The 14,567-nt window shown below is 41.9% G+C and overlaps 3 protein-coding genes across 3 annotated transcripts; 2 read left to right on the top strand and 1 right to left on the bottom strand.

Moving 5' to 3' along the window:
* The first annotated feature begins 111 nt into the window (after window positions 1-111).
* Window positions 112-2,826, top strand: LOC117595596. Its single transcript, XM_034297313.1, has 2 exons — window positions 112-1,786; window positions 2,210-2,826. Exon 1 carries the CDS (start codon window positions 637-639, stop codon window positions 1,753-1,755), a length of 1,119 nt encoding a protein of 372 aa, XP_034153204.1. The 5' UTR covers window positions 112-636; the 3' UTR covers window positions 1,756-1,786; window positions 2,210-2,826.
* LOC105031562 (E3 ubiquitin-protein ligase TRIM39) lies at window positions 2,611-5,480 on the bottom strand. The gene is made up of 6 exons (XM_010906050.5): window positions 5,076-5,480; window positions 4,298-4,393; window positions 3,975-4,205; window positions 3,856-3,878; window positions 3,294-3,412; window positions 2,611-3,158 (listed from the first exon to the last, which is right to left on the bottom strand). Exons 1-6 carry the CDS (start codon window positions 5,478-5,480, stop codon window positions 2,611-2,613), a joined length of 1,422 nt encoding a protein of 473 aa, XP_010904352.2.
* Window positions 5,481-6,663: 1,183 nt separating this feature from the next.
* Window positions 6,664-12,725, top strand: dnajc27 (DnaJ (Hsp40) homolog, subfamily C, member 27). The gene is made up of 7 exons (XM_013137574.3): window positions 6,664-7,105; window positions 7,656-7,738; window positions 9,098-9,167; window positions 9,963-10,127; window positions 10,215-10,337; window positions 10,479-10,639; window positions 12,213-12,725. The coding sequence occupies exons 1-7, from the start codon at window positions 7,019-7,021 to the stop codon at window positions 12,343-12,345; spliced, it is 822 nt and encodes a 273-aa protein (XP_012993028.1). The 5' UTR covers window positions 6,664-7,018; the 3' UTR covers window positions 12,346-12,725.
* The last annotated feature ends 1,842 nt before the right edge of the window (window positions 12,726-14,567 follow it).

The raw sequence follows: 14,567 nt of genomic DNA on the forward strand, positions 1-14,567 counted from the left end.
CGGGACATAGGACAGATGGAGGTACAGATCATCTGCTTCGTGACCAACACAAGGTTGTTTTGGCAGTAGATTTTCAGCACAAACAGATCTGGCATTAATGCCAGCCAACGATGATGATGATGGAGTTGATGAAGTCGGAAATAATTTTGTTGACCTATGTTCACAGACTTTCCTGTTAGTTACCCAAGAATGGAGAGTGGAGAGAACTTGTTCAACGTGTTTGTTGTTACCGATGCCCATCTGTCTAGCAAGAGTAATGGATGCTATTGACAGATAGTGGAAATTTACTGATCAGGGGTCAGGGAACTGCCTTCAATAGCATTGAACACTCTCAGATTATAGTCCTAATTAACCAGGACTATAGCTCTTACTAAGCAAGCAGCCCCATCCAGAATTGGCTTCCCACACGGAAAACTCAATATATACTAAATATAATGTCAAGATATAACATATCCGTGTGTTGCCACGCCTACATGCCCTGTTCACTCGTCGGCATGCCGACCTCTCTCATTCTTCTGTGTTTATTCCCGGATGAGGATGATGACGATGTTATCGATGAGGCATTGATCTGGACTCACTCCATGAACGTGTTGATGGAAATCAATATAGACCATCTGAGACCCAAATGAGACTGCAATGTTCACACCATGCATTACATTCGATCAGAAGATAACTGTAATGTTTACACCGTGGATTACATTTGATCAGAAGATAACTGTAATGTTCACACCATGCATTACATTCGATCAGAAGATAACTGTAATGTTTACACCGTGGATTACATTTGATCAAAAGATAATTGTAATGTTTACACCGTGGATTACATTTGATGAGAAGATAACTGTAATGTTTACACCGTGGATTACATTTGATCAGAAGATAATTGTAATGTTTACACCGTGGATTACATTTGATCAGAAGATAACTGTAATGTTTACACCATGGATTACATTTGATCAGAAGATTATTGTAATATTCACACCGTTGATTACATTTGATCAGAAGATAATTGTAATGTTTACACCGTGGATTACATTTGATGAGAAGATAACTGTAATGTTTACACCATGGATTACATTTGATCAGAAGATAATTGTAATGTTTACACCGTGGATTACATTTGATCAGAAGATAACTGTAATATTCACACCGTGGATTACATTTGATCAGAAGATAACTGTAATGTTTACACCGTGGATTACATTTGATGAGACGATAATTGTAATGTTTACACCGTTGATTACATTTGATGAGAAGATAAATGTATTGTTTACACCGTGGATTACATTTGATCAGAAGATAATTGTAATGTTTACACCGTGGATTACATTTGATCAGAAGATAACTGTAATGTTTACACCATGGATTACATTTGATCAGAAGATTATTGTAATATTCACACCGTTGATTACATTTGATCAGAAGATAATTGTAATGTTTACACCGTGCATTACATTTGATCAGAAGATAACTGTAATGTTTACACCGTGGATCACATTTGATCAGAAGATAACTGTAATGTTTACACCGTGGATTACATTTGATCAGAAGATAATTGTAATGTTTACCCAGTATTTGTACCACATCTTTCCTGAAATGTACTTACTTTTTCCATGTATAAATGAAAGAACACAATACATAGCCAAATCGGATATGCAATATATGCAATGCCAAACATGCCATTGTATGAGGCAAATTGAACGCGACAATGATTGCTTCTGTGGAAAGAACAGTTTCTGTGGGCCGAAACCATAATGGCAAGGGACACATACTGCCATACATGTTGTGCGTTCCCGACAAAAGCCAATAAGACTGTCGTTTTTCAAGGGAACAAACAACTACTGAAAACCAGCTCTTAAGTCTCTGCAGTATGCTGCTGACAACCCTGAGGCTACACCAATAAATGCCTGCCTGCTCTGAATGAATGAAGTGGCGCCAAGCCAAATTGAAAAATGTATTGCAACCGCCCACCATGTTGTGAAGAGGGAGAAACCATTCACGGACTACAATGTGTCCATGTCAGTTTGTGTATTCCTGCAGACATGCCTTACAGAATCTGTGGATACATGACAAGACGACACGATAATGGAAGATCTCGTAACATTCAGGAGAGTAGAGATCTTCCTCTGGACGTGAAGATCTAGAAGCCATTGTAATTGTCTATCACTCTGCTTCCTGTTTTACATTAAATCTACTTTCATTTCCATGATGCACACTGTATTGAAACAATAATAAGAGTGATGAAAACATGATGTTCTGTGAACAAAGCACTTTACATTTCAAACAAACAGTGACATTTTACATTTAAGTGATTTAGCAGACATTCTTATGCAGAGTGACTCAAAGCAGTGAGTGGATACATCTTATCCTTTTCCATACTGGCCTCCCATGGATTTTCTTTTTAAACAAACATAGCAGACATTTGTGTTAGATAAGCAGTACAGTAAATAGATTTTTTTTACTGAACTGTACAAGACGTATTTATAACTAAATGTTTTATATGAAGTTGCAACCAACTCAACACTATTTGGTGCTTTTAGAAGCAAAAATAATGAATTGACTAGAATTTACATATTCTGTTCTGCATCACTGTTATAGACAAAGGTGGTATCAGGTCCAACTGTCTCTTATCGAGACTTTTACTGGCACAATTGTCAATGACTGGTCATGTACGAGTGAAAACAGCGGGTGATAGAAGAGTGGAAAGACACTCTGAAGGAAGATGTATGTAAATGTATGCAACTGTGTGTTACTGACAGGGTCAGAGAAAGACAGGTTTCCTCTGTCCATGTCCAGCTGCACTCTGATAATCTGGGCTTTCTGCTTCACTAAAAGGGGATGTAATATGTGAAATGGGCTCACTGCAACGTATTTATCATTTTGGAATTGTATTCCCCAGGTTCCATCCCAAAAAGCACGTCCTTTCCTGGAGACAGACTTCTGGATCACACCTATCGCCCAGTTTGGATGGTCTCCAACATGAACATCCCAGCTGTGCGTACCTGAGGTGAAGCCTTCAGAGCCCAGAACAAATTCACTCAGATCAAACCTCTCTGGGTTGTCAGGAAGCTCCTGTGTGTAAATATGTTTCACACTGGTCAGATCATCAGACAGGAGCAGAGCTGGGTAGGCAGTGTTGGGGTCCAAAATAATGGGACCTAAAAAGAGAGAGAGAACAGGAAACAGAGAACCTAACCAATGTCCAAATATTTCATATAAAATGTTTTATGTTAGCCATTTGGGTTTAAACAAAACATGCCATTCTATTATTATAAAGGTAGAATAATACTCACTGTACTGAACAATGACCTTCATCTTCTCCCAGACTATGAACGTCAGGTTGCCCAGGTGTTTGGCTACATCTATTAGCTCCCCTGGAACCATCTTTGGGTCTGGCAGACTGCACTGGACTCTGGTACAGCATCAAAGGTCAATGGTTTGTTTGTACTCAAACCATTGACCTTTTGATAACCAGCAGCCCATTGGTTGTATCTAACCAATGGGCTATTTGCTTCCTGTGTTTTTTTCTCTACTATAAACCCTTTCCCATTATAATACATTAGTCTTTCATGGTCACAATTCTTTTTTTACTGTTTAACGATTTCAATGTCTTAAGCATAACATTTTTATCTTACATTTTATTTTGTCCATAAGCACATTGAAATGGATTTCATTCAAGAAATATGATCTATAAATGAAGTTGATTTTAATTTGATTCTGAATCTGAATCACAAATCACCCAAGCTGACAAGGTGGACAAAAATCTGTTGTGCCCTTGAGAACAGCACATAACACTAAGTAGCTCTAGGTAAAAGTGTCTACTATATGACAAAGACTATGAAGCTGCTCTCTTACCTTTTAATCGTGAACGAGTAGTTCTACAGAGAAAAAAGGACAGAGGATTGTCAATGTGATAAATGTAATTATTAATTTATCACCAGATCTCAAACAAGAATAATTGTTTGATTTCTTACCTGTACAAATGAAGCATCATCAGCTCTCATCTCCTCTTCTATGTCTCTGATTGTGTCTGAAAGGGATGATATATATTTGCTAATCTCTTCTATCTTCTTCATCATCGTCTGAGTCTTCTGATTCTCTTCCTTCTTCAGAGACGCTATCCTGGCCTCCTCTTCTTCTTGTAGAAATTGATGAAGCTTCACAAATACAGCATTGATCTGGCTCTCTGTGTGCTTAGCCTGGTACTGGAGACAGAGATAGAAAAAAGTTAATTGTTGATTCACACACTTAGTGAATTACAGCTATATAAAATATTGCCTCCTGTCAGTATTATTACCTTAATGTGCACTGCTGATTGGTCCCAAGTTAACTTAACTTTATTGAAATCTTTCAGTTTCTCTTGTAAGGGCTTCAGTGCAGTCTTGAGTTCCTCCTGCAACAAAATACACAACTGTCTATTTCAGAGGGGCATTACAGCCTTCAATCCACAACGGACAGCCCTACTCACTTCATTTTTCCTTGGCACTAATTCATTTATATTGTTTATAGACTTGTTATATATCAATAGTTTTTCAAGACTACTGTGTGAATTAATCTTTATCCGTGGAGTGTGGAGTTGCATGGATGCATTTCAATTCTTCAGCTTGTGCAATATTTTATATTTTAGTGGCATTTGTTTATTATTCTGAACTGAAATAGCATTTTCTTCTGTCCCTACATTCACACAATGGAATAATTGGCAGACAGCAGCATTTCTTTGCTCTAAATGAAACAATTCAAAAGTGAAACTAAAATGGGTCTCAAAGAGAAACACTTTGAAGGTTAAGTTTCTGTATTGATTCCCCATGGTTACGGTGGCATAGTTTACATACTTTTGATGGTCTTAACTTTATCTGGCACTTTTAGAATTCTGTATGACAATAAACTGTGTAAATAAAAATGAACCACCAATTTAGATTTGAAAAAGAAGGGTTTCATTTCTAACACTGTTAGTAGATCAATAAAGCCGATAACAAATACATTTTAGAATCTTTTGAGGTCCAAATGTTTGTCTAATACATTCTCACTATAGATTTGAAACAATTCTGAATGTTTATTTTCTTAAAATTACTCACCTTATAATCATGTGCAGCTTCATCTATAGGACAGAACTTGTGGTTTAGGTGTTTTCTGGAAGTCTGACACACTACACAGGCAGGATGTTGATGTTCTTGACAGAAGAACTTGAGTTTCTCCCCATGCTGACTGCAGAGGGTCTCAGACCCAGCTGAAGCTCTCAGAGTCCTCTCTTGTACAAAGTTCTCACACATGTTCTTTAATGCCAAGTTAAATGGAGGGTTGCGCTTTGATGATCGTCTCCGGCAAATTGGACATTCCCAGGTTTTCTTTTGATTCCAGTATTCCCCCAGGCATACTTTACAGAAGCTGTGGCTACATGACAGGATGACAGGATTCTTGAAGATATCACAGCATACAGGACAGTTGAGATCTTCTTCTGGGGGAGAATATTTGAAAGCCATTTTCGTTTTTGTCTTGTCTTTCACATAAAAATCTACTTGCAAATCTTAGATCCGCATTGTAGCAAAATCAACAATGTTCCCGCAGTAAGTTAATTAAACTTCACCTTTAATATGGTTCTCCTTTGTAAAGGTTTAATTTGTCTCTTCTCAGTATTAAATTACATGTAGTCAGTGGTGTAAGATGCTTCCTGTGTCATACTACTTCCTGTATTCTTGACAAGTACAGGGTGAAGTTTTAAGAAACCAGAGGGAGCCAGGTTGAGAGGGAGACAGGTAGAGAGGGAGACAGAGAGAGAGATGAAGAGAGTTCTTCTGCACAACAAATCGTGGAATGCCTGGACACAGCGCTAAACTGTGATGTATTGGCAATGATTCACAAATCCTTGCCTTATTGCGTTTATGGATCGGTTACTAACTTAGCTGTAAGACTGATGGGATATGACAGCCAATCAGCATTCAGGATTCAAACCATCTGGTTTGTAAGAGACATTATACCATGGGTATGACATTACCTCACTTTTTACAGCTATTTCCAGTCATGCTATTTCCAGTCGTGTTATAAGTATAGTAAAGTATGAAATACATGTGTCCATTTGATTAACTTAAATTTATTTGCCCCCAACATACTAACCCAACATATTACTCAACTCAAAATATACATGATAAAGTAACTTAAACATTTCTGAAGGGGGATATTTTAGTTTGTCAAGCCTAATGGCAGCAAGAGAAAATGTATTTAAAAATAATTTACATTTGTGTTCTATTAAGAGTTAGGAAAGGGTTCTAAAAGTTGCCCTAAATGTGTAGAGTCTCATATACATATATATAAAATAAAAGACGACTTGAAATTGTTATTAAATAATAAAATCTTAATTCAGACCAACCTGAAAAGTCTTACATATAAGTATTCTTCATGTTTACATTTTGTGTTACGTTTTAGTTCAGTCGAATCTACCGACGTTTCTCACTGTTGCCATAGATTCGGCTTCAGTTGCACAAACTATATAATTTGATTTATTGATTTACTCTGTAAACATCTATACAAAAATCTAATTTATGTGACAATAACTAGCTGTAAATTATTAAATTTTACTTTCATACAGCTTTCTCTAATAATAGTTTTTTTTTCTTTCACTTAACAACGAATCTGCTGCAACGAAAGGTACTTTGACAGTCAGGAGACGTGTGCAAAACAGCAGCACTTACAATACAACTTTAACACCACAGGCATGTAGAGCTACCTGTGTAACCCCTACAAATATAATTGTCACGTCTACAAAATTAACGTTACGTTTATAATATCAGTTCAGATCAATAACGATGCTAAGGGGTTAATGCGGTTTTGAAGGGGGTTGTTTTCGATGGAGTGAATGTCTGATAAGCAGCTAAGGAGCGTGCTAAATTAGTTAGCTAGCTAGTTGCCTACCTAGCTGGCTAACCATAGCTCCCCATTGGAATTACAGCTGTCTTGACAGCCAGTGCCACGACGTAAATAACGACATTTAAAAAAAGAAAATTGGCGTGTAGGTGTCAGCAGCATGGACACAAATGTGCAGAAGAGGCGTGAGAACAAGAAATCGTTGCGTGTGAAAGTAATCAGCCTTGGCAATGCCGAGGTGGGCAAGGTATGTCAACTAACATTACAATAACATTAACGGAACATTAGATTAGATGTATTTGTTTTTGTAGCGTAACAAAGCTAGCTAACCAGCAACAGTACTCTGCCAACGTTGGCCTTCACTAAACCCAAGGTAGCTCTTTGCAAGCTAACGTTGTCGACACTTAGTATCTTAGTATGTTTTAGTGCATACCCAGGGACAACAACGTTATACGATTCTAGACATAGTCTGAAACGTTATACTTATTGGTAATTTATCCTAGAGGATATCTGATGACCTACCAGTCCTGCAGTAGTTGCTAGCTACATAATCTGGAGGATATTATGCTTGAAATTGTTTGCCCATGTCATGGAGCAAATAACTGGACTGGAAAGCGATGTTTAAATAATGTATTGCAGTATTCAATACTGATAAACAAAATGTATTTCTTTAACTACAATATGCCAGCTAGCTAGGAGAATGCTTGCACAGACAACTTCTGAAGAGACAGAATTATTAATTATGAGGTGCTTCATCTATCCTTAGTTTATCCACTAGTGTAATTTCTTCATTGCAGAGCTGCATAATCAAGAGATACTGTGAGAAGAGGTTTGTGCCCAAATATCTTGCCACCATAGGGATTGACTATGGAGTCACCAAGTAAGTTGTCCTGCATGATAATGAAACAATTCATTTTATTTCAGGATGAAGTGGCAGATTTCTGTGATTTTTAGAACAGAGATGCACATTGCAGTTCGATCGGATCGTTAATACTTGAAGCAGATGAGATGAGCAGCGGAGACTAGTGTACTGTAGCTGTTGAAGTATGTGACTGTCAGTGAATAGGCACCCTATGCATGTCAGAGGACACTGACTGGTTAGAAGCAATGCACTACGATCCTTCCAGGTGGCACAGGGATATTTCTTAGCACCAAGCTACCCACCACGGTCTGTTCAAGCCTTACACTGTGCAGCAAGATGGCTGAAATTGGCAGGGAGTGAGTAGGGAGGCCTCATCAACAAGATCTGGAAGGCTCCTCCCACGTGTCGTTGATCTGGAAGGCTCCTCCCACGTGTCGTTGATCTGGAAGGCTCCTCCCACGTGTCGTTGATCTGGAAGGCTCCTCCCACGTGTCGTTGATCTGGAAGGCTCCTCCCACGTGTCGTTGATCTGGAAGGCTCCTCCCACGTGTCGTTGATCTGGAAGGCTCCTCCCACGTGTCGTTGATCTGGAAGGCTCCTCCTTTGTCGTTGAATTGTTTAGGAAGGGGGTCTGTGTCATTGTTTAGGAAGGCGGTCTGTGTCATTGTTTAGGAAGGCAGGCTGTGTCATTGTTTAGGAAGGCAGGCTGTGTCATTGTTTAGGAGGGCAGTCTGTGTCATTGTTTAGGAGGGCAGTCTGTGTCATTGTTTAGGAGGGCAGTCTGTGTCATTGTTTAGGAGGGCAGTCTGTGTCATTGTTTAGGAAGGCAGTCTGTGTCATTGTTTAGGAAGGCAGGCTGTGTCATTGTTTAGGAGGGCAGTCTGTGTCATTGTTTAGGAGGGCAGTCTGTGTCATTGTTTAGGAGGGCAGGCTGTGTCATTGTTTAGGAGGGCAGTCTGTGTCATTGTTTAGGAGGGCAGTCTGTGTCATTGATCTGTCATTGATCACTAGCTAAGTACTGTGTTGATAGTAAACTACTGAGTTCATGTATTTTGACAGTAGGAAAATGGAAGATGTGCTAATACAGAGCTAAACTAATCAAAGGAACATGCCTAGGCTGATTGAGACCGTAGGCAAGTTTTGCTCAAAGGTCAGTTATTCTCTGAGTTGTTGTCACACCTTCATGCCCATACAAAAGGTTTTCTGAACTGTATGGGAGACAGACTTGTGTTAGTGGCTTTCTGTCTCTGTTTGCAAATATGTTAAATAGTTATTGTATTAAATAGTATTTTGAATAACTGCCTTAAAGGGTTCTGCTAGGTGTACTTTAAATTTCTACCACAGCGGTCTGTGTAATGGATTGTTTCTTGTCCTTAGAGTGCAGGTGCGTGACAGAGAAATCAAAGTAAACATCTTTGACATGGCAGGACACCCATTCTTCTACGAGGTCAGTACCTTTATTACTTTATTTATTTGGGTAGGTCTGTGCTTTACACAAACAAAATGAAATATTCAGCAACACAGAAATGCATTGACATATTAGTCATTAATCAGACAGTCCTATCTAGAGTGACTTACAGCAGCAAGTTTTCATCTTGGCTCTCTGTGGGAATTGAACCCTCAACTCTGACATTGTAAGTACCAGGCTGTATATACAGAGCCTCACAGGACACAAAGGTTTAAAAAAAGTGATTATAAATACAAACGCATGTATTACGTTTAATTAAGTGACACATGTATCAGCTTAACGAAGTTGTAAATTATGTTATGGTCATGTTGTAACAACATCCTCACATACCAGATCACCATGGTACATTTCAGACCAGGTGAAAATCTAAAGCAGGTGATTGCCTGTCAGTTTAATTAAATATATATTTTTTATTTTATCATACATTATCTTCTTGGGAATAGCTGTGATCAATTGTACAACTACTGTTTTATAATTGTGTACCTGTCCTGTCCTTGAGTCTAAATCAGCAGCAGTAATTGCCTCCTACTCCATAAGTAAACTTGGTTGTGCTGTTTCTCTGCAGTTAGTCATTTCACCAGCAGAGAGTGCTGTTGTCACACAAATCCGTCCAACCTACACAGTGAATGTGAAATGTATCTGATGTTTTCTTTTAGTTTAATATCAGTCCGCTTTTCTGTCTCTCTATTTCTCTCTATTTCCTTCTCTATTGTTCTTTGTTCCCCTTTCTGTCTCTTTTGCTCATTCTCTGTTTGTCTCTGTTCCCTTCTGCAGGTTCGTAATGAGTTCTATAAGGACAGCCAGGGTGTGGTGCTGGTGTATGATGTGGGACTGAGGGAGAGTTTTGATGCATTGGACAGCTGGTTGGGGGAGATGAAACAGGAGATGGGCTCTCAGGCTAACATGGAAAGCATTGTCTTCGTTGTCTGTGCCAACAAGGTGTGTGTTTGTCTGTGTGTGTGTGTGTCTATGTGTGCTCCTGTGTGTACTTGTTTCACTGGACTTAACTGTGTGTGTGTGGCCCAGGTGGATCTGACCAAGCGTCGTGTGGTGGACGAGGGTGAGGGCAGGCTGTGGGCGGAGTCTAGAGGGTTCCACTACTTTGAGACATCGGCACAGAGTGGAGAGGGTATCAGTGAGATGTTCCAGGTACGCGCGCGCACACACACACACACACACACACACACACACACACACACACACACACATACACACACAGCTGGTTACCTGATCACCGACAGAGAATGATTGATTATTGATGGATTGCACTAATCGGTGTGTGTTCCCCAGGCGTTTTTCTCCTCCATCACAGACATGTGTGAGAATGGCGGGAAGCGACCGGTGGCGGAGGTCAGTGTCGGCTTCACCAAGGAGCAGGCTGACACCATCCGACGCATACGGAACAGCAAAGACTCCTGGGACATGCTTGGGGTCAAACCCGGGGCCACACGGTAAGACAAGGCTTCAAGGGGCAGGCATGGGGTCAGTGTCCACCCCTGGTCGCCTGAGGCTGGGACAGACAGACAGACTGAACAGAACAGATAACCCCCCTGACACTCCCGACAGATAACCCCCCTGACACTCCCGACAGATAACCCCCCTGACACTCCCGACAGATAACCCCCCTGACACCCCCGACAGATAACCCCCCTGACACCCCCGACAGATAACCCCCCTGACACCCCCGACAGATAACCCCCCTGACACTCCCGACAGATAACCCCCCTGACACTCCCGACAGATAACCCCCCTGACACTCCCGACAGATAACCCCCCTGACACTCCCGACAGATAACCCCCCTGACACTCCCGACAGATAACCCCCCTGACACCCCCGACAGATAACCCCCCTGACACCCCCGACAGATAACCCCCCTGACACCCCCGACAGATAACCCCCCTGACACCCCCGACAGATAACCCCCCTGACACCCCCGACAGATAACCCCCCTGACACTCCCGACAGATGCCTCCCCTTGCATGAGCCACTTCAGTTAGCGTCATTGGAATGGACTTCCTTCATTATCTTTGGTGTTATTGGGTCAGAACACCAGCCAGCCAGTGAGGACTGTACCGATGAGTTCACCAGTCGGTTATCTGTCCAGTCGCTTTAAGAAATGCACAATGATCCATCCAATCAGTGTTAGAAGTATACAATGACCCGTCCAATCAGTGTTAGAAGTACACAATGACCCGTCCAATCAGTGTTAGAAGTACACAATGACCCGTCCAATCAGTGTTAGAAGTACACAATGACCCGTCCAGTCAGTATTAGAAGTACACACTGACCCGTCCAGTCAGTATTAGAAGTACACAATGACCCGTCCAATCGGTGTTAGAAGTACACACTGACCCGTCCAGTCAGTATTAGAAGTACACAATGACCCGTCCAATCGGTATTAGAAGTACACCCTGACCCGTCCAATCGGTATTAGAAGTACACCCTGACCCGTCCAGTCAGTATTAGAAGTACACAATGACCTGTCCTATTTCTCTCAGGTAAGGGGTTGTGAGGTCAGTATGACAACAGGGTCTCCGTCAGACTGGAAGGGTTAAGAGGATCAGGAGGAGAACGGATCATCTCTTCTTAATTTAACCCTTAACATGCACTTCCTCTCTTCATAACCTTCCATCTACTATCCTTAACCAATTCTTCTTTTACACAGTCTCTACCTGCTCTGCCCCCTGCTCTGCCCCCTGCTCTGCCCCCTGCTCTGCCTCTGCCCCCTTTCTGCCTTTCTTATCGTCATCTCCCTAATCACCATATTCCCATCTGACGTGGTTAGGTGGGGGGTTGGTGGTGGGGGTGGGGGGTGGGTGGCCTTGGATTATGTAAGGTCATTAGGAAATAGAAATCTGCTTAGATTCCATCCATTTCACAATCAAGTCTGACACATACATACAGCTTCAGCAGTGTCCCCTGCTTCCTGGCCTCTGGTTCCTGGCCTCTGGTTCCTGGCCTCTGGTTCTTAACTCTGGTTCCTGGGCTCTGGTTCCTAACTCTCATTCCTGTTGATATTCCAGGGAGGAGGTTAACAAGGCGTACAGGAAGCTGGCCGTGCTGCTCCATCCAGACAAGTGTGTTGCCCCTGGCAGCGAGGATGCCTTCAAGGCCGTGGTCAATGCCCGCACCTCCCTGCTTAAGAACATCAAGTAGAGCTCCACCTGCTGGGGCCTCCTGACACCTGCTGTACCCAGCGCATGGCACACTGACCCTGACCTCCTGACCCCTCGCCACAATGTCTCCTTTAATGCCCCGCCCACCCACTGCTAGACTGTCCTTATGACCTTTGCCCCAACCACCCCCCTGCCCCTGCACCACCCCATGTTTTCCTCCACTGGCTGCCATGACATTTCGCTAATAACTGATTTTTTTTAAGTCTCTAGTTAAGATGTGCCAAAGCAGCTCTATCTGTGAGGAAGATGGGCTAGCTTTCCACTGTTTTATCTCACACAGTGGTGGGAGGGATGGAGAGAGAGAGACACAGAGAGAGAGAGAGAGAGAGACACACACACTGAGAGAGAGAGAGAGAGAGAGAGAGAGAGAGAGAGAGAGAGAGACACACACACACAGAGAGAGAGAGAGAGAGAGAGAGAGAGACACACTGAGAGAGAGAGAGAGAGACACACACACAGAGAGAGAGACACAGAGAGAGAGACACACAGAGAGAGAGAGACACAGAGAGAGAGAGACACAGAGAGAGAGAGACACAGAGAGAGAGAGAGACACACAGAGAGAGAGAGAGACACACAGAGAGAGAGAGACACACAGAGAGAGAGAGACACACAGAGAGAGAGACACACACAGAGAGAGAGACACACACAGAGAGAGAGACACACAGAGAGAGAGAGACACACACAGAGAGAGAGAGAGACACACATAGAGAGAGAGAGACACACAGAGAGAGAGAGAGAGACACACAGAGAGAGAGACACACAGAGAGAGAGAGACACACAGAGAGAGAGAGACACACAGAGAGAGAGACACACACAGAGAGAGAGAGACACACAGAGAGAGAGAGACACACAGAGAGAGAGAGACACACAGAGAGAGAGAGACACACAGAGAGAGAGAGAGACACACAGAGAGAGAGAGACACACAGAGAGAGAGAGAGACACAGAGAGAGAGAGAGAGAGACACACACACTGAGAGAGAGACACACACACACTGAGAGAGAGAGAGAGAGAGACACACACACTGAGAGAGAGAGAGAGAGAGAGAGCATACAGATGTTTGATCTCTGGTCCATTGGGCTTCAGTGGTGGAGTTAAGGAATGCTCACCAACAGCTTGACATTATAAATATATGAATTGTAGGTTGTAATAAGACCTAATCTGTCCTACTCTATGGTTAGGACTCAGGCCCCTCTCTGACTCTCTGGACCAGATTAGCATCATCCCCTACCACCAAGACACGCTCAGAGTCGCTATTCACGTCACAGTTAATCCCTGTGAATGAAGTCCCCCGTGGGGGAAAACAACTGGTGTTCCCCATCTGCAGACGTTCAATATAGCCAAGGTTATTGTTGTTAACACCTTTCAACCATACTTATTGGCTCTCAAACACTGTTTTATTATCGCTGGATATTGTATACATTTTTGGGGAATTTTTGGAAAATACCAAGTTTGAGATTGAATTGTTAGCTAGAGTGCTAACGCTCAGTTGTTCGTATCCTTAAGTATAATTGATTTGACTGGCGTCAGTGACATTTACATTACATATATATATATATAATATATACTGCATATAATTATACTGTATATCTTTTTTGTTTAGTTTGCACTCTGAACGGTCAGTCCTTCTTACTGTAGCAACACTGCCTCCCCATTGACGTGACTCTGAGGAGTTGGGATGACCGTTGTGAAATCCATGACGTCAATTGGTAGTGCTAACACAGATTTATGGACTTATTAGCAGGAACAATCAATTTTGTTCGGACTCAGACAAACCAGCCTTTCATGGCATCTGGCAGACTACCCCTGCCCCGGCAGCAGTTACATCTCACTGTGGTGTTTCTATAAGTACCGGATTTTTAGCTCAGAACGTTACGAAACCCTAATTTCACGTTACATCTATCGTTAAGAGGGTGTCGAGTCCGCAGACAGTGTTTGCGCGACTCTCTGGGCGAAGGGCAGAGTAGTGTCAGTAGTTTTTTTTGTGTCCGAAATGGTACCAATGTTGCACTGTCACTGTATGATTGTATTGATTTTACAAAAAGGTGACATATTACATTTTTTCATAGTTTTATCATTACTGTATTTCAAAAGCATTCCAGTAATTTCAGGTCCTATTCCCACTTTTTTAATAGAGAAAAATAGTTACATGATTCATATTTTCATAATATTTGTACCATTTACCAACTCAGCAACTGATATTT

This window comes from Esox lucius, chromosome 15, assembly GCF_011004845.1.
Source record: "Esox lucius isolate fEsoLuc1 chromosome 15, fEsoLuc1.pri, whole genome shotgun sequence".
Lineage (NCBI taxonomy): Eukaryota > Metazoa > Chordata > Actinopteri > Esociformes > Esocidae > Esox > Esox lucius.